Source organism: Cephus cinctus, unplaced genomic scaffold (genome assembly GCF_000341935.2).
Source record: "Cephus cinctus unplaced genomic scaffold, Ccin1 Ccin1_scaffold0330, whole genome shotgun sequence".
In the NCBI taxonomy this organism is placed as follows: Eukaryota; Metazoa; Arthropoda; class Insecta; order Hymenoptera; family Cephidae; genus Cephus; species Cephus cinctus.
Window position 1 is genome coordinate 2,214,987 of NW_014333027.1, and position 20,135 is coordinate 2,235,121.

The 20,135-nt window shown below is 46.6% G+C and overlaps 2 protein-coding genes across 6 annotated transcripts in view; one reads left to right on the forward strand and one right to left on the reverse strand.

Moving 5' to 3' along the window:
• The window catches only part of LOC112494185, a 34,295-nt gene extending 23,707 nt beyond the window's left edge, over nt 1-10,588 (forward strand). Inside the window, exon 2 of the mRNA XM_025083820.1 lies at nt 10,510-10,588. Within this exon, the coding sequence (XP_024939588.1) occupies nt 10,510-10,588 (79 nt within the window). The remainder of the gene's footprint in view (nt 1-10,509) is intronic.
• LOC107266971 (brain tumor protein) overlaps nt 2,260-20,135 on the reverse strand; it is a 64,911-nt gene continuing 47,035 nt past the window's right edge. For 3 of the 5 annotated variants that reach the window (XM_025084168.1, XM_025084169.1, XM_015738070.2), the window contains one exon: nt 2,260-6,445. In XM_025084168.1, the coding sequence (XP_024939936.1) occupies nt 4,114-6,426 (2,313 nt within the window). In that variant the 5' untranslated portion in view covers nt 6,427-6,445 and the 3' untranslated portion in view covers nt 2,260-4,113. Of the gene's footprint in view, nt 6,446-17,458; nt 17,566-20,135 lie in introns of all 5 variants that reach the window. The other 2 variants (XM_015738071.2, XM_025084167.1) reach the window with 1 other exon arrangement.

A 20,135-nucleotide genomic window follows, 5' to 3' on the forward strand; every position in this document is an offset into this window, starting at 1 on the left:
GGGGGGGTCGCCGTTGTTCGCACATGGGTGGGGGAACGAATGTTTCCGATCGACGAGTCACGGACACGGTGCAAACAAGTCTGAGATCTCTCGGCCAAATCCTTAAGAATATTATTCCCGCACAAGATCACTGAGTCTTTCGACCGGACTGTAGCTTTGATTCGTTAAGGAATCCATCCGGAAGTCGTGAAAGAGAGACCGCGAGATACCTTTCGCGACTTCCGGTCCCCCCCCATACGTCAGCTCGAAAACCACCCCCTAAGGATACCACGGGACAACCAAGCGAATCGATACCATTTTCATCGGACGACACTTTCAGGATCCTTGCACCGTCTTGACCGAGTGTCCAAGGATCCTGAAGATCCTCGAGGGGATGATGCTCTCCTCGCTCCTTGACGACTCGCGGTTCGTTCGTCAGCTTCTCTTCGCACCCTCGGGAACAATTTTCGGCAAAGCTAACCAGGGGGAGGGTTGAAGAGGGGTGAGGGGGGGGAGACATATGCTTCAGTACCGAGCATCCTTCACGAGTAAGAACGACCCACGTGGTTTCCGGTATCCACGCGCTGCTCGCAAAATAATATTCTATAGGGGGAGAGAATGAAGAAAATTGTCCCTCGTTTTGCGAATCTGAGGGACTGAACGATACGTGCTGGGGAATAATTTGCGTGACTCGGCCGCGAACCAGTTAGCACCTTTCCGTCGCGGGGCAGTGACACATCGGGTAGCGAGTAGATAAAAAATAAAAAATAATATAATAATAATAGTAATAATACAATAATAATAATACAATAATAATAATAATAATAATTAATAATAATTAATAATTGTAAATAGTAAACATGCATGAAGTCGACGATCGCGCGGCTGACGGGCCTCGTGCGTCGGCTCATCCAACAAAATATATTAATACTATGTTCGAATAGACAAGAACACTACCGCAATCGTTACCGGTCGGTACAGAGAAATAAAGAAGTAGTGATGACGAAGTAGACCAGGGCGATCGGTGATGACAGGATGATGATAACGAACGATGAAAGTGATTAAGGTGAATGACGATGGTGACGGGGATGACGATGTATAAGAAACGGATATATCGGTAGGACGATCGGTCTGAGCGTTGAGATTGAACGCCGGTGATTGTGACGGGAAGAAAAAGAAAATCCTTACAGAGTATACGTCACTACAGACTACGTGGGCTACGATAACTACCAAAGAAGAAGAAAGAAAGAATAATAATAATAATAATAATAATAATAGCGGAAAGACGTTTTTCGTCGTGGAGTCATGGATCGTGGGACGATTGTTGTGTCCTGAGAAGATATTTTTGATGGAAGAAGGTAAGAAAATTTGTTTTAAGGATTTCTAGGAAAGATGGGATGACGGCGCGATGACGATGACGATTATTATTACGATAACGATCACGATCAGGAAACTCGTACGAATCGTACAATTAAATCGGGCGTTAAATTAGCATGCGTACGAACGTGCGTAATACTGCGTCGGGGTGCATGCCGACTGGGCTTGTTTTGTAAATATATATAAATATATTTTTTTTCTTCCTCGGTAATATTTGACGAGACGGGATGAGGGGGGGATGAGGATCGGGCACTGGCTCGAATTTGCACCCTTGTCAAATAAGGGGGCGGAACTGTCTGAAGAAAGTAAAAAAAGAAGGAAAACAGGGAAAACAAATTAGAGGGTTAAAGAAAAAAGAAAAAAAAAACAGAGAAAGGTATACAACACACGCGCACACACATAGAGGAGCAATCGCCAGTGGCGTACCGTGTGAAATTAGGGCCAGATGGCAGAAGAGGAAAAATTCTCGTACTTCTTGTTTCCGCTATTGGACTTTTCGTATGAGAAATTGTAAAATTCATATTTCATTTCTCTTTCTCTCTCTCTACCTTTCTCCGGCGCGTCTCTTGACCTTTTCGGGATTTCGCCAATTTGTTTTATTATCTGTCGTCTGGTCCGTTTTAGATTTTCTTAAAGTACGGTTACGCACGATAAACTTTTATGTACTGTGTGGGCGTGTGGTGTGTGTCTGGTGAGTGTGTGCGTGATTGGCTCCTCTGTATCTCTCTCTCTCTCTCTCTCTCTCTCTCGCGTGACTCTCGACTAAAACCTAAAACTTGCAACAAGAACAGTAAAGATGTAAATCGAAGAACAAAGAAAAGAGATAAGAAATTGGAAATTATCTTAAAAAAAAAAGAGTTAGAAATCGCGTGACTCTCGACTAAAACCTACTTTTATGTACTGTGTGGGCGTGTGGTGTGTGTCTGGTGAGTGTGTGCGTGATTGGCTCCTCTGTATCTCTCTCTCTCTCTCTCTCTCTCTCTCGCGTGACTCTCGACTAAAACCTAAAACTTGCAACAAGAACAGTAAAGATGTAAATCGAAGAACAAAGAAAAGAGATAAGAAATTGGAAATTATCTTAAAAAAAAAAGAGTTAGAAACATTGACAAAAAAATTGGTACGAACAATCTTCTAACAGTCCTTTTCGCGCGTATCGGCGATTCTCAATAATTAACAAAACTAAGGAATTCTACTTGGGCCTATACTCGGTTCGTCGTAATAATATATAAATGCACCTCGCGTAGCTGTATCGAGTCAAGTTACTCATTAAATGCACTTAATTGTCTAAATGAATAGCAACGTATCGCGAGAGGATTGGACTTTTTTTTCTTTTTTTTCTTTTTTTTCATAAAGATTAAAATTCTTCTTTATCCCTATCCATCATCTCTTTTACGCGTAAGTGTCCGTGTATAAGTGTCTCGCAGTTCGTTCAACTAGCATCGTTTGTCTCGTCTCTCTTTTATTCTTTCTCTTTGTCGCTGTTAAAGGGAAAGAAGAAAAGAGACTCGTACCTTACTTTATCAGGAGACGAGAGGCTTCAGGATATGCGGAGCGACACGAAAACGAATAACATAACAGTAGTACGTATGCGAACGATGATAATACGTGACGTGAGAGTTACATCGATCGGTGATTTACTTTTCGTTGACGTTTCGAATTTCGACGTCGGTACCGGATTATTTTCCATGGATCATTTAACATTATTATCATACAAACACCGACGGTAGAGAAGTTTTCACGTGGAGGAAAACAAAAAAAAAGAAAAAAGGAAACAGGAATTTCTTGGATACGCTATCATCTCAAAGTCAATGAGAGATTCTCCTGGGTCCATAGGGACGAGACAGGGACTCGATAGGAGGGTACGAAAGTGTCGAACGAGGAATTACCTCGGAATTTTAGGGCAATGGGAATTGGAACAGGGAACGGGATGGAACGGGAACGGACGTGGGAAAAAGTGACTAGCGGCGGCGAGCTCTACAACTAAACAACAACAACAGTATTTTCAGTTATAACAACATTAACAAGTAAGTTTTTTTTTTCCGTGTGTTTACGTGTATGTTTGTGTATATTACGTGTCTATGTAACGCGTGTCTCTCCCTCTCAGGTATTGCGTGTACACAAAAAAGCACGCGCGCGCGCCTCGCGACTACGCTAAACGGTTCAGAATTCTTTCACGGTGTAATTACTCATAATTCACCATATTGAGGATTTACAAAAAAAAAAAACAAAAAAAAATATATCTGCTGATTTCACGGGTATTTTTCATATCCTCGACTCCGACGCTTACTAGAATACCGAGAGAAAAAAAAAACAGTTTGGAAGTGGATCCAAAAAAAGAAGTGAAAAAGTAAACGAACATTCCCAGGAGATCTCTCAAATCTTTAACCTCTCCTCTCAAAGCTAACCACCCGCTCCTTAAACCGTTGTCCAAAATTCGTTCTTTACCAATAGCATTTACAAAAAGAAAACTAAACAATGTGGCTCTTTCATCGCTGTTCAATAAGTGTCGCCGTTAAATAAAAATTGTATTAAAAGGAAAAAAAAAAAGAAACAAAAAGGAAAGGTTTCGGTATCCTCAATTTGCGACGGGGAAACTAGTTCCTTGTGGCGGCGCTGCCGTCGACACTGCTGCTGCTGCTGCTGGGTCTTCGCTCTTGCATCCGCTTCCTATCATTTTGCGCATCTCCTATCTCTGTCTCTCCTCTCGTGACAGTACCTCGTAAATCCGTGACGCGTTCGCCGAGGATACTTTACTCTCTACATACCGATAGGCGGTACCTGCACGTAACGATAGATATACAATCGGTAATCCTTGCTAGCAAGGACCACCGAGCCGTCGTCCATTAACGCGACGTCAAAGCACTGCGCGTGCTTGACTTTACTCTCCAGAGCGGATACGAGTTGGCCGTCCTGGGTGAAGATGGTGAGATTGAAGTTGTTGTGATTGTCAGCAATGAGGATTTCGCCGGCGGCATTGATTCCCACGCCGATTGGATAATTCGTGATTCCCTCGCCGCCGATCTGCCTCAGGTAGGAGCCTTCGTAGTTGAAGACTTTGACGCAGTGAGCGCGATTGTCGCTTATGAAGATCTCCTGCTTGTCGTTCACCACGACGCCATTGGGGAACTCGAGATGCTTCGAGCAGCCAAACTTCTGCAGGACGTTGCCGGCTTGGTCGAAGATTATCACACGCATGACCTTGCACTCCACCACCACGATGCGACCTTTACTGTCGACCGTGACCCCACGTGGATGCTGGAGGATGTTGGCGCCAAATTTACGCACGAACTGTCCATACTGATTGTAAATCTGTATCTGGTGCGTAGGAGAGCGTTCCGTGACTATGATGTCACCGGAGGTACGCACAACGGCAACTCTGTTGGGATAGAGCAACTGTCCGTCCCTCTTGCCGCACTCGCCAAATTGAAACTTGAACCGGCCCTCCTTGTCGAATATCTGTATACGGTGATTGTTCGTATCAGCGACGATTATGTCGTTCTGCGCGTTCACCGCCACGCCCGAAGGTTCCGTGAACTGTCCCTCCATCACGCCAAACTCCCCGAATTTACAATGGTAGATCATTTTTTGTCTCTTGATCTGCGACTTCGGCGGGAATATGGCTGCGGACATGAGCTTCGAGGTTAGGTCGAGCACGGGATCCGTTGGCGCTGCTGGTCCAATCGGGAAGTGATCGTTGGCGGTTACAGGGAAGGCGTCGCTGCCGCCGTTGCTCCACTTCTCGTAAGGATTGTTCATTCCATTGAGATTGAGATCGCTGATTGTGGTTGAGAATGGACCCAGACTGTTCGCCGAACTGAATCTCTTGGAGATGACGTTGCTCTCGAAGGGCGACGGTGAGGTCGACGACGGGCAGGTAGAGTTCGAAGATACCAGACCGTTGCTGTACGGTCTGTCCAGGAGAAGACCCCCGAGTGATCCCGCGCTGCCCGGTCCGCTGCTCGCGCTGCTGCTGCTTCCTCCGCTGCTCGAGAGCGCCGTGGGTCTTGCTATTGGCGGCTGCTTGCTGGGTCCTGCGTTGCTGTCGCTACTGCTGCGCACGTAGCCAAAGGTGTTCCTGACGCCGACCTGGATCGCCTGATAGTTGCTCACGAATTCCAAGTCCGCAGAGTGATTCGCGATGTCTGGCGTGTAGCTCAGCAGCACCTGGAGCTTCGAGTCTAGCAGCTTCTTGACCATGAGCACCTCGGTGACGGTCGTGTACTTGGTCAGTCTCTCGACGAATTCGCAGGTCTGCTGTATCTTGTCCGCGGTCTCGTTGGCCTTCTGGGTGACGACTCCTAAGGATATCTGCTTCGCGGAGAAGACCGATTCGAGCTCCTTCAGCAGTTCCTGCTTACGTTCCTCCAGCATGCTTCTGTAGAACTGGAAGGTGTCGTTTATCTCGTTCTGTGCCTTGTGGTACTGAACCTGGAGTCTGGCGGCGCCGTGATCTGCCGCCTTGACTGCGGCCCTGATGTCGGCCGCCCTGGCCCGACCCTCCTGCACGGCTCGCGCCACAGCTTCCAGCTGCTGTGGTCCTACTTCGGAGATGTGAGCGCAGTCGTGGAGTGGTCCAGGGTGATCGGAAATGGTGCACTCCTTGCAGACGGGGACGTTGCACGCCCGGCAGAAGTACTTTAGTAACTCAGCCTTGTGCCGCGGACAGAAAAGGGCCTTCTCGCCGTTTCCGCCGTTGATCACCAGGTTGCTCTTGGGCTCCTCGAGCTTCGAGTCACCCAGGTTGAGCACCCTGTGACCCTCGAAGCAGTGCATAAACTGATGCGCCATCACGCAGTTTGGACAGAGGAAATTCGCGCAGTCGAAGCAACGCGCTATCGCGTCCGACTCCGTCGACTTGCACCCGGTGCAGCGCACGCCGCCTCCTAGGCGACAATGAGGACAGGGCCCGTCGCCGGGTTTCGCGTCCAAGCAGAGGTCGCAGCTATCTACGTCGCAGATCGCCGAATCGCTTGCTGGCGGGGAGCTGCCGCTCACTGTTAATGGTGACAGCGAGGCTAGGGAGCCGAGGGAATTTGCGCGTGATTCCAGCGAGGGTGTCGGGGAGGCCATCTTCAGTCAACCGGCATCCCTGAAAAATAGCAACAACAAAAATCATCATCGATACGTCATACGTCACAGCACGATAACAAGGTAACGCCAATAGTTATTACTAGAATACAAATAATATTACGTTTTTTTCGACTCGACCGACTTTACATATTTTTCATAGTACACCCTGTCTGGTGCTCTAGATAATATTCGGATGATCCGATGCACCCTGGCTGCGTCATTGAGGAAATACGTGTACGAGGGAAAGGGAGTGTTCGTGGCTGAGCACCCTTTAATTAAACGAACGTCTCCACTACCTGGATGGTTGCGCGACTGCGCGTATACGTCCTGCCGCGCCAAGGTCACCGATACGAAGGTTATCGGCCTCACACCTTTCTCTCGGCAGATCGTACCCAGGCAGGTATGGTTATCCGGCGTGTGTGCGTACCAGTCCTGGGAAACAGTGGGGAAGTCGGGACGGGAAGAAAAATAAGAAAAGTAGAGGAGTATTATGGAGGTACGAGACAAAGGATGCACCGGACTTCCAAGAAGGAAGATATACCACGGGGAGTGCAGTGCAGCAGCGCAGTGCAGCGAATACAAGGGATATATATCTCGATCGGGTTTGTCAGATAAAACCGAGGTGAATGGACGCCCGAGTGCAGAGCACTGTGGGACCGTCGTCTTTCCTGGGAAAGGATTCTACGTATGCGCGGCAACGACTTCGGGTAAGAGGTCAGGAGCGGAAGGGCCAAAAAGAAACCCTACTCGAAAAGCGACGACGTCTAAAGAACGGAAAAAAAAAAAAAAGGCGAATTACGCTTCAGGCAAAAACCTTAAATTTGAAAAATCACCATCTGCATTCTTCCAGTGAATTGGTCATAATGAAAACTGTAAATCCAGTAAAATATTGGATTGCGTAACAATCGTCCCCTGGGCTCTACCGTAAATACACGTACAGTTGGCATAGCCCCGGCGCGCAGAGTGGTATGAAAGAGCGACAGAGTGCAGAGTGCATACGGATAAGAACGAGGGGATGAATTTCTATAGAAATGGATGCAACTGCATCGCAATAGAAATACAACGCAGTAAAGTTTTGCACGTTAACGCGCTGCAGCAGCGAAGCGCCGGTTACAGCTGCACGGTGCGTGCACCCCTTCGATCGATGAGAGCCGTTTCGAGAGAGGGATGATGGTGGTTGTGCGACCCAGCCTGGCGTGGCGCGACTCAACGTGTTCGAGGGGGTAGGTTCATCCCTCCCCGCCGCCGAGTCCCTGGCTCCTCGCTCATATAAGGGGGTAGAGGATCGTCGACCTTGGCTCGCAGGTCTACGTGCAAATACAGTCGAATACGTGTCTGGTAGACGGTGTCTATCCAACGTTCAGAATTTCTCCTAGGCCGCGCAATAAGTCGTCCCTTGGATTCAGCACAAGGGCATACGGTGCGGTAAGACATTATGAAACGAAAAAAAAAAATATTTATAAAAAAAATAAACGAATGAGAGAATATTTTCTCGATTTTCGTCCACAGATTCGAAGCAATTTTTTTCATACAAATAATTTAGACCTCGTATGTTTAATTGACAGGGAACAGGCGTAGGCAGAGAGGGACTGACCAGACAGCGAGGGTAAATCGTTGGGGCCTTCGATTCGACCAGTCGCGTATTTCTCATCGAAGATTGCACTCTGGTTGAATGCACCGTAGCGAGGGGTGGCGCACGACGCGTCTCGTTGCCATGGCAACCCTGCATCGACCGTCCCAACCCCCGAAGGGGACCGACGAGGGCCAGGGAGACTATAGTAGAGGCAGAAGGGGTGGGTGACCACCCCTGGAATACTGGCAGCGGTGCATCGCCCTTCACCGGCTCCGTTATGAATACACTACCCGTCCCTCTGTATAGGGTGTCCCTGGAATATCGTAACCTTCGAAAATCATCTTGAAACACTTGAAGAATCTTTACGACCTCTGGAATCCAAATCTACCACCCTTAAAATCAACAAATGGACAAACGTAAGTTACACTGAACTTAGAACGTTTCCATTGCAGAGGTCAACCTCTTGGTGATAATTTTTTTAAATTGAATTTACGAATTTGAATTACGACGTATGTCGTATATTGTATTGCAGCATTCGCTGGAGAGAACGTGATATGCGTGTCCTCGATGAATGACGAAAGGAATTTTCATTACCACCCCGTAGATCGACCATGCACCAGCAATAACCCGGAGTCCCATGATTCTCGTCGGTGACAGCGGCGCAGCTCCAATGTCATTGGCGTCAGCTATTGTCGGATCATTTTTCGCCCGGCTGACAGATACAAACGGGTCTTCCATTTCATTAATATTATTCCGCACAGTGTGCCTCAATGTCTGATCAATATACGAGAGCGACGCGTGTTGCCGATGACGCGCACCTACTTCTACAAGGCCCAGAATATCCCGAGTATGAAGCTACAGGATTCTCCTTGTTGTATGACAGAGAAAATTAAACAGGAAGAGTAGTGATATATACATACACACAGACCCTTGCATACCGGAAGCATCTTCCAATGGGAATTGGAAATTATAAACGGAAATAATTAAGACAGGGCACTGAAACGATAATTGAATTTTTATCAAATTTAAAGAAATTCAGTATCACAAAATCCACTGTTAATACGTCTGTAGGTAAAATTCGTAGTTAGGGGAATTATTATTCTTAGATACGAAGGACGGGACTGGCGTGCCCGTGGCTCGAGTGAAGGGAGAAAGAGAAAAAGAGAGACAGAAAAATAACCTCTTAAACCATCTTTACACGCTCCTGACGTCACTACCTGTTGCCAAGACGACCGTCGGCCCGACGACGACGACGCCGAGGACCTTGGAAACATCACGACTCCGGAGACCTTACTATTTTACCTAGACCTTTCTTCTTCTTTTCCTTCATCTTCTTCCTCTCTTCGTCATAGAGAGCCTCATTAATGACAATACAAATTTCCTACGAACGCCACATATATCCACGTATATAAATTCGCCCGTTGAGGATTCCCCGATCTGTACCTGGAGATCATCATTTACGTAGGTTATATGCATGGTGAATCCGTAGCATGAGTATATCTAGGAAAATTGTATTCTTGACCCCCAAAGATCCGCCCGGCAGGGAAAAATCAGGTACACGTATATGGTCGAGCAGTCAGCAGAAAAATTTTCTGAAAGCGGTCCAAGGGTTCTTCAAAAGATACTCGTCCACTCTCATCCACGCGCTCATCGTGTATCCAGGCCTGTGTACACACTCTTCCGTATTCTCGGCATCTCCTTCGGAAGTTAAATTTTCGAAAAATTAAAACAATAACAAAATTTGCCATATTCTCAACATGACCGATTTGTGATACGAAAGAGGCTGAATGTGGTACGTTGTCACTGAGATTGCTAAGATACGTAACTCCAATGGGACATAATTTCATTATGATTTTTCGTTTAGTCAAATAGTCACGATCCAGAACAACGCACAGAATACACGAGAAAAACGCAACCAGAATCCAACGTAAGAATGAAAACCCTGAGGACACGCGTAAAAGCTGATCGGTATGCGTTAAAAACAAGCTATTATTGGGTGCTAACAGGAGTGACGAGCGATCACAGACTGTTAACAAGTATAAACGCCACTGATTTGCGAACAGAGGACAGCGGCAATAGATTTCATGGATATTCAGCCTGCTCATTTTCATGAAAATTAATACCTTGCTCGACAGAAAGACGCGAGTCAAAACGGATACAAATTAGACTTATAAATTTCTTTGGCAGATTTAATTTCCCATATTCACCGATTTATTAACATAAATCACATACATGTATACGCATACACGTCAACCACACGATTTGCAATATCGTAACGAATTAGCACGTGATCAATGTCCGCGTGCGCTGTCGTAAAAATATATCGTGCCAAAACGATTTGCCAATTTTCATATTCGAGTAACAACAATGGCGTAGACAAGAGTAAATTTTAAAAGAACCGAACGAGCTCGCACGGCTGAAGTGGATAATTTTCTAGAAGAGCTGAGGAAGCGTTCCTTACGTAGGATTTCAATTAATTCCATTAAGTAATTAATGTTTTTTTTTTATAGCCTACAGTCTGCAATTGGAAGGCTCGGTTCAGACGGCGTCAAGCGGTCGTTATTAATTAAGCAGACCTATTCACGATAACACAGCAGTATAGCAGCTGGTCGCGTGAGTGTTCGAGGTACGTGTATAATCAATCCTTATACGTGCGTATACCCCAGTCGAGCTAACTCAACCCCCCGGTCATGCCATTATCCCTGAAGAGGATAGAAAGGCGTCCCCATTGTCCTGAGGGATCAGCGAGATCCTTAGGCCGAGTCTAGAATTATTAGAAGGACTCACGCCCCTGTTCATAAGTCCTACAGGAGTTAGTAGATACGGAGTATACCTGCAAGCTTATATAATACATATACCATATGCGTAATCGCAAGCATACACACCCGGAAGAAGAGTCTCAAAGTTGTGCCGTGGGGATTCGAAAGGGAAGTGACTACTGACGAAATTTTGACAAGTGAAAACTTAGTGACAAGGATCAACCCTAAATATAAGGGTAGGTTTATAGAAACGATAACTCGTTAGATGGACGAATCCGATCCTAAGTGCAAAAAAGATTTTAAAGGTTTTTTTTTCTTTTTTTTTTTTTTTCATCCCTTGGCAAACTTCCTTCGAAGTACGTACGGTAGTTCACTCACGTCTTTGTTTCAGCCACCTTCCCGAGCCCTTATCTCGTTCTACTACCCTTCGCAAGCATGCTTCGAGCCGCACTCGTCAATTCAAACAGTTTTCCGTAGATAAGGGTCGTAACGTCTATAGGGTGTTCGCGAAATACGACGAAAAACGGTCACGTGAACGTTTTGACTTTATGGGGTATATTTAACCCTTTATACCCTTTTCTTATACCACTTACCCTCAGGGGGTAATATATATCGTGTATGTCCAGGGGCGAACATACTTTTTTTCCTTGGGGGTTAATGCACTCAGGTTGGTAACCGTAGAACTACCGTCGTCATTGCTAACTGGCAACGTGTCGCACCCTTAAGCGTTACTATTGGGGTTGAACAAAGCGGGCTAGGACTACCGGTGCCGTTCTTAATGGACGACAGAAATATTACACCGAAGCATGAGGGAACATTGTCGTGCCCACATATGTATACCTAAAGATTATCCAAGGTCCCAATAGGGTCGGACGCTATGTAGAGATTCTGCGAGTATAGGGGATGAATATGAATTTTCGTGGTTGTTGTATCTGCGGAGTGGCGAAATAAGAGAGGATGGAAGCCTGGTGCGAGATTAAGAGGAAGTGAGAGAGAGAGAGAGAGAGAGAGAGAAAATATAAAATAACGTGAGCGCTGGTAATTCGAGACTCGAGCCGTGGTGTAGAGGGGGGAAGAAGGGTAAGGGTGAAAATAGGGGTGGAAGAGAGTGTCGCAGGAAGTGAACCCCAGTGAGCTTGGGTGTCGGGAGAAAATCAATAAGCTTCTCGGAAAATGCCTGTTGGATTTCCAGACCGGAAGTGACGGCACTTGTCCGTAAATTCCATATGAAAAAAAAAGTGTGAACTTTTTCCAAATAAATTTTTAGTTCCTCGCAATGGGAGATGAAAATATCCTTTTTGTTTTTAAGATTCGAATAGAGAAAAAGTGTTACTTGGAGTGATTATTTTATATTCTCATTTCGCGTAATGTTCTCTGATATCGCATTTGACTTCCAGCCACCTCCGACACCCCCGAAGACCCGACAAGTTTTCGCAGCTTGAAAACCCGAACTACGCCCGGGGAATCTTTAAGCTCGGCCATTAGTCGTACCGAGTTTCTTTTGGTGTCGAGCGACGAGCGACAAAATTACACGGTGTATTTTCATGCAGATCGGGCTTAATGATAGCGGGTTAATGCGCGCGATAACTTCTCAACGTGCTGGATATCGCTTTACATGGCGCCATTGAAAATACGAGCAGGGGTACTTAGACAGCCTTAACTTTTCGAAAGGACCCGAGGGGGGACTCAGGCGAGGATGAGAATCTTCGAGCTTATTTCAATCCTTTTTTCTGAATTATTCAACTTTGTCCCGAAGCCTCGGAAATTTTCATCAAGGAATTTATATACCGGTGTAGAAAGTGAATTACGCGTCTAGAAGATTGGAGCACCCTTTTTCGGAGCGCCGATATATTAGTATATTCAACAAGCTACCCTCGACTCTCGGCAAGACGAGGGTTGCAGGCCAAATTAAATCGAACCTGATAAAGCTGCCGCTCGCTCTTATTGCTTTAAATTCGTTAAATTTTTTAAAAGTACTTTAATTCAGCAGTTCGAGAGTATATAGGGACGAAGTACATGGACTCGCGTCTCTCTAACGAGCAGAGTGGATCTCGACCCTTAAACTGTACACGCACGTAAAATGAAAACGGTCCTGCGCTTTTCGATTAATCAAAAGCAATAACCAATTGTCATCGTCAGTGACTATGTAATAATTTTCCAAAGTGATAATCTCACCCCTATCGTATATCCAAAGGGCGTACGACACAAGATTACCTGTTAAGATAAAAGTACAAAGTTCGCCAAAACTTTGGACCCTCGTATTGGCGTAGTCCGACTCTACCAGCCCTCAGCCCTCAGTGTTATTCTCTCATTCAGCATGAATTCCCATCAAAGGAGTGAAAGCTTTGGAGAATTGTTATCCATTTTTTTTGGGACCCAACTCCAGCCCTATTCCGTAAATCAACTACGACTCCTTTGCTCGATCGCGCCTACCAAGTCAAGCAAGAAAAAAAGAAGAAATAATCGCGGTCGGATTAGAAAGACAAAGTGAAGAAAAAAATTCAAGTGTACCGGACGTAGAAATAAAAGAAGAATGCATGGCCAGAATTCAATTTGGCTAATGAAAAATTCACCGACCAAATCCTACACCCAATCCAAAGCTAAAACGATTCATATGTACACCACTCTCCATATAGTTAGGTACCGACCAAATGGATTCAAGTAGCGAGTCCGTGAGTCATGACTCTGGAGTCTCGAATCGGAGAGTCCAGAGTGTTTCTGAACGTTCGCCGGCGAACAATGACGCAAGCAATTTGTTTTAATTAGCCGTTCGCCGGAGACGAGGACGGGTCGGGTCGTTTGCACGGTAAGTCTCGGGGATGCGGGACGCGGGGCGTCGACGTCACCGGCGACGACACCCGAGCACTTTTGCGATACGAGCGACATACAAATTGGCGAATTATCTACACGCTCGACCGAGCACGTATTGCCATTCCTTTGCCAAAGGTACGGACAGACAGCAGCGCGACCCGCCGCGCCTGGGTCCAGCCATCCTGAAATCGGGTCGGACCCAAACGCCTGGGTACCACATGGATCGGGATCGTACGGTCGCCGTACCCGTGCGCAAGAAACAGTTGAACCCCGTAAGGTTGAGGAATCTTTTTTTTCTCTCCAGCTTCCTTTCCTTTCACTTTCAGAAGGGCACAAAAAAAAATCCTCGCACGGCTTTCCCGCGGCGTGTCGACCTCTTCGAGGATGCTGGATAAACGAGCAGAGTAATGGTCCAGGGAGGCGCGAGGGTCTCGAAGTGCGGAAAAGGGTCTTTTCCTGCTGGCTAAAAGGGAAGTTGAATCCGCCCTCGTTCACGTGGGAGCTATCTTGCCCGGGATTGCCTCTATACTTTAATGAGGATTGCCGACGAGCTTCAGGAACGTCCTGCGGACAGTGGTATATAAAGAACGAGCCCACCCCGTAGGAATAGCCCAATGTATTCGAAGACGGTGACGATATTGGAATCCCCATCGGATGCAAAAAGTGTATGGAGTGTGTTATCGATGTGCGACCAGCCCCTCTTTCATTCTCCTGACCTTCGAAAATGCATCCCCGACGTTCCTAATACGACCGACGGACCTTTTTCCCCCATAACGCCGAATACCACTTCAGCAGGGCTCGTTACTGCATCGCGTCTCAAAACCAGCAACGCGAATAGGGGGGTAGTTTCTTCGTGACTACCCGGTATAGTTCATCAGTTTTCATGTGAATCCAATGTGCGCCCCCGCGCCAAGAGCAATATGGCATCCCCTAAATAAGAGGGCGTCTTATCTCAGGGTAGCAAGGGCTTCGCTTACCATACCCCTACTCTCCACCCCCTTCAGCCACCGTACCAAAGAATCCACGTTGAGACGTTGAAACGCCATCTTTTCATTTTTATTATCTATCAAGGGGCGCGGCGCGAACCCTTTAATGAATTTTTCGGCAAGGGGCCGCACGGGAGATCGAAGGGTTAACGAAGGGTGTTTCCTTTTATCGAGCTATAACCCCTGGACCTTGCGAATCCTGGCTTAGGTAACCGGATTCTTCTTGAAGTTCAGCGTATCTGCGAGGCATGATCGGCAATAAGCGGGACGCTGCTTATTTTCCATTAGGAAATAATTAAAAACGTTCGTTTTATCGTCGGCGCGTCCCGAGCGTGCGGCGCCGACGTCGACGTATAGTACGTCGAGACGCTCCGTCACTCAGGACTCACGGCAACTCCGTGTACACAGTTCGCTATATAAATCTACCTGTATATATATATATATATATATATATATACCAGGTATACTATACTCAGCCCCTACCCTCCAGTTCTGTATACACATATATACATATAACAACGTATACGCTATACATGACTGTACCACGTGTCATACGGTCACGAGCGTGTACCCTATATGCTTTAGCACGTCGTACAGGTCGTATGGAATATTTTGTCGTTTCGTGAGAACGCCAGTGTTCTCGGCGATATATCGTGTTCAATATAGCACGCGATAACCATTCAGTATTATACATACGTAAAGCACGTACGAACATCAGCATTCGGTATACAACTATAAAACCAAAATACGCTGTCGTCGATAGAGCCCTGCTCTCTTGACTCCGATATTACTTTCAAGCGACTTTTCTCGAAGCACCTCGAAACGAGCTCGTGTTGGGTGCGTATAAAAAATTTCCGAAAAAAAGAAAAAAAAAAAAAGAAAGGTCCATAAGGAACAAGCACGAATTTCCTTGGGTCCGGAACCTTATGAAACGTCTTCTAGAATTGGGAAATAATATGGTTGACCGTGCGGGTGAAAAGGGACGAGCGGCACGCTGGGAACGCTGCAAGAATGCGAGACGTCGAAAAGATAATAAAAGAGAGAGGAATAGAGGAGGCGCGAGTTCCCAGGTCAAGGAGCCAAGCAGCTCGAAGGAGAGGATAGACGCGTAAAGGAATAAGTTTGTACCGTAGGTAACGTATGTACCGAGATAAATGGGTTCAGTGATCCTGGTGCTATACCGATAGGTATCATTGATAATTGTAGTACCGGCAGATACTAGCTAAGAGAAGTATCAAAGTGGAAATAATAAAGGATCGTGAGCACACAGGACAGGGCCGTAGACATTGTGCATCCGTCTATCCAAGAAAATTTCCGTTCGTCGAGTGAATCTCTTGAGCAAAGCCGACAAAAGTCCCTCTTGTCTTGCTCGATACTATCCGGGGAATCCCCGAGGTACGGGAGACCGCCAAGTACAGATTGCCAGAGGTGAAGAGACGAGGAGAGGATTCCCCGACAAAGACGAGTTCCCTTCAGTTAAGAAGGGATTCCCATCGACACATCGCCGGAAGCGGGGCCAGGAACCGTCGGGCGGGGGTCTAATTAGACCACTGCGCTTAACAAAGGAACTTAACGAGTAACGAGCGACCAATATATTCTCTTGTAATTCAAAGACATTATGATCGTACTTACTTCTTCGTCCTGCCATTATTGCACGGTAATATATATATATAGATACCAAGTGTAAATATGTATACATGCAGGGGATCAATCCCTTTGAAATATTTCTGGTTACCCACAGCCCCTCGCGCCATAGCCCATGCACGTATATATTTTCCGGAACGAGAATGTATATCAACATATAAATTTCCTGGTATTATATGCCCAAAAGAGATACGGCCCTGACGCCATGGTACGCGTACGGCGAACGCCTTGGCTATACGGACAGTATCCATGCCCATAGCAGCATCCGCTCTACGTATTCTACAGTTCGTTTCATATCGGACTGCACGAGGATTCCTTTGTTCGGAGTAGCGTGCAATGACTCGGGGGCCCTGAGACTGGGGGGCCCCCTTTTATACCATGCCTGCAGTGTGGGACCAGGTGCTTCGTGTATATACATGGGTGTCCGTATGTAGATGATGCTACGACGCGACAGACACACCCAGGGACTCTGGGATAAGTAGAGAGGAGCGGCTACGGGGAACCGAGACACTCCCCGGAAACGGTGGATCGAGTATGGTGGAAACATCAATTTTTATGTAAAGTCAATTAACCGTGTAGTCAACGACAGGGTCATAGGTCACCACGTGCTTGGTCACATTTATAATAACGTTCGGTGTCCCGAGAACCTCTTCTTTTTTTTTTTTTTTTTTTTTCCTACAAAATTCGTTATTGCCAGACAGGGGTTACGTAGCGGTAGAACCTACATATACATATTAATAAAGGCCCAAGGGGTAGTTTTCGGAAGATCCAACGCGTCTCGTTTAGCTAAGGGATGAACGCGAGTACGGGCCTCCATTTCCGGAGGTGTTTCAAGAAGTTAACCGAGCCGTGTAACAACCCGGTAATACGGGTGTATACATATGTACGGAGGCAAACCCGTTTCGCAGGATTGCGCGACCGAAAACTCTCACCCTCTCTAGGCGAGGCCCATATACCATCCAACATAACTCTGCTTCCCTTAATGCATGCGTAACCCTGTAACAGCCACGAGACACATATTGACACCCGTGTACATACATACAGCAACTGACTTACTACCCCATTCGCCTACCACACTGGTTGGTTTCACGGGGGGTTGTAACGTTTCGCGACGAGCAATGTATACGACGGTTGCGTAACAACCCCAAGGCACGCGCCTCATGCTGGTTAAGTATGCACGCCATGCGGTAAATTAATGATACACCCCTGATACGTGCGGGGCCTGGCTCCCCCGGTAAATAGGCAATGCGTATACGTACCGACGACAGTGCACCATGAAAAATCGCACCAAGGACAAAAACTATCGGCAACGTACGCGCTTAGTCTTATGGTACTTTTGTATCCTTCGCCCAGTCAAGAGACTCACCTGAAATCAGAAGGAAAACAATGGCCTTTACTTTTTGTTAAAGTTTTACGTTAAATGCCGTGAAAAAGCGCAAGACACTTTCCTATGCCGTGCTCTTATGACAAGGTAGAATTTAATTGTAGCGGCAGACCTCACGTACGTCAAGGTCCGTGTAAGCGCACCGGGATTTCTTTATACACAAGATTGGTTCCAATGCACTGCCGCTGTGTGGCGCTGCAGTCAATTTCAAAAGGGGATGGATAAGAGAAGAAGTTGCAGGAGGATGAGAGGGGAGGGACGGGGGGGTGGCGGGGGTCAGAGAGAACCGTCGGCGAGAATAAAGTGCATCCGGCCAGGAGATAAATCTCGGAATGGATGCAGGGCATCCTGGCGGAGGTCTGGGATGGTAATTGATGCGGTGACGTCACAATGCCCCGACAGGATTGATGACCCTCGATTTCAATGCGCAAAATGCCCTCTTCAGCGCATTCAGCGCATAATCGTTTCCCATTTAAGCCGCGTCTCCGTTGTCTCCCGATACGGTGAAGAGCGCAGCGGTGGAACGTCGCGACGCGTAGCGCCGTACTGATTGTTATGACGCGCTTCGTGCAAGTTCTACGGTCGCGCGAAGCGGTGACTCGTAAATCACTGGAGGATCGTGCGCGTAATTTAGTATATACATATTGTTCTTCAACCCCCAGGGACATCCTACCACTTCAGCCAACTCGATATTGCGGTCGGTAATATAACAACGATTAACGGAAGTGCCGCTCGGGTTGACGACTTCCGGCGAGACTGACACCGACATACTCTCTCGATGTCGTACGAGAAACCGAAGGTACTCCTTGTCGAAGTATGCCGAGTGTTTACGCGAGTATACAGATTACACACTCTCTAACCGTATTAGTCTATTAATCCGGCGTGTACAGCGTGTTGCGCTAAATTGAATACATCCATCTCAATCAAGGGTTGTAAATAATACGGCATGAGACAAAGGGGTCAGATACTGGCAGTATCTATGGCACGTTGAGAAAACGTAACACCCTCTACCTATACCGTGTGGACGTAAGAGGGACGGACGGACTACAGCGATAATACTCCGTACAGCGAAGTGGATCCTCGAGTGGAGTAGGTCGTTCCTTCCGGGCGTCTTGCATGGAAATGCGCACGAGGAGCCTGACGTCACTGCGCAAACCACCCCTGTCACCGGTGAAGCAGCCTCGACGCCCTCCTGGCAGCGTGGTCGAGCCATGAGGAAGAAGGGTGGAAGAAGCCGAAAAAATAGAGTGACAAACAGAAACGACAAGGGAGAAAAAAGGGGGGACGGAGTGGAGAGTGGAAAAGGGAGAGAGACGAGTAATGGAGACGAAACGGAGAGTTAGCATGCCTAATATGCAGCCATGCTCCGTTTCCCGGCATTCCTAACGAGGCATCTCGCGAAGTAGAGCCATTTCGTTTTTAGCACTCCCAGTGCTCATCTTGCGCTAACCACGACACCACCAGGAACATCCACTAGTCAAAATTCCTACCATTTCAGATTCTCACGAGGGTAACAAGTCGGAGTGTGAATTTTTGGACGCGTTTGATTTTGTTGATGACCGAAAAAAGGAGGAAAAGGACAAAGGAAACTAAGTTGACGTAATAAAAGGGTGTAGAGAAAATATAAAAATTTTAATGGATATAGCTATAGCTATATATATAGAAAAGAAAAGAGGAGAAGATTCTTCCTATTCGTTTTTTATCTATACCCATTTTTTATTCACATATTTACTTTGTTATACACGTATTTTTTATCTTCTCGACTGCTCTACTTCAGAGTATGGCAGATGAGCACAGCGTCGGTAGTCGATGACTGGAGGCGTCGGGACGCCAGTATCTCCACAGGGACTTCACTCCGTCGTGGCTTCCGCGATATAGGACCTCGATTCTGTGTGAAACCAACCTGGTTTCGCCACGTGACGCCATATTCGACTTCCGGTCGCGATATCGCGATGTTCAGGTGTTCTCAGTCGCAGAGGCAATAATCTTCAGGGTTTCTCAGCCTATTGCGTAATATTACGGCGAAAGATTATTTTCGACATTTACGATCGATATCGAAAGATAGGTTATATACTGTCAAACCGATTTCGGAATCTTTCGTATTTTACGAGTCCTACGTGGCTACCTGTAAGTGCGAGAAAGACAGACTCGAGAAGCCTCACGTGCGCAAGAGAAGGACAGACGTATAGATGGCCTGAGTAAGCAAGCAAACATATACGAATCTCTCTCGAATTTCCTCTACCACAAGTACATATATACAAACTACCGTAACTTCCGAAAGAGAATATTTTATGAATTTTAAAAATATGCCGATCGAGGTCACAAGGTTGGCCTCGATAAGAATGATAAGCTCGAACGTCACAGTATTAAAAATCATAAAACGTATCCACGGTACAGGTTGAATTTTGTATTTGAAGAAAAAAAAAATGAAATGAATAAAGAAAAAAAAAATGAATAAAGAGGGTAGCTGAGTTACGTTCCGTGAATAAATACTTGATGCGCAAACTCCTATCAGTTACCAGATTTATTGCCAGCGCAAATCTCCCGGCCCT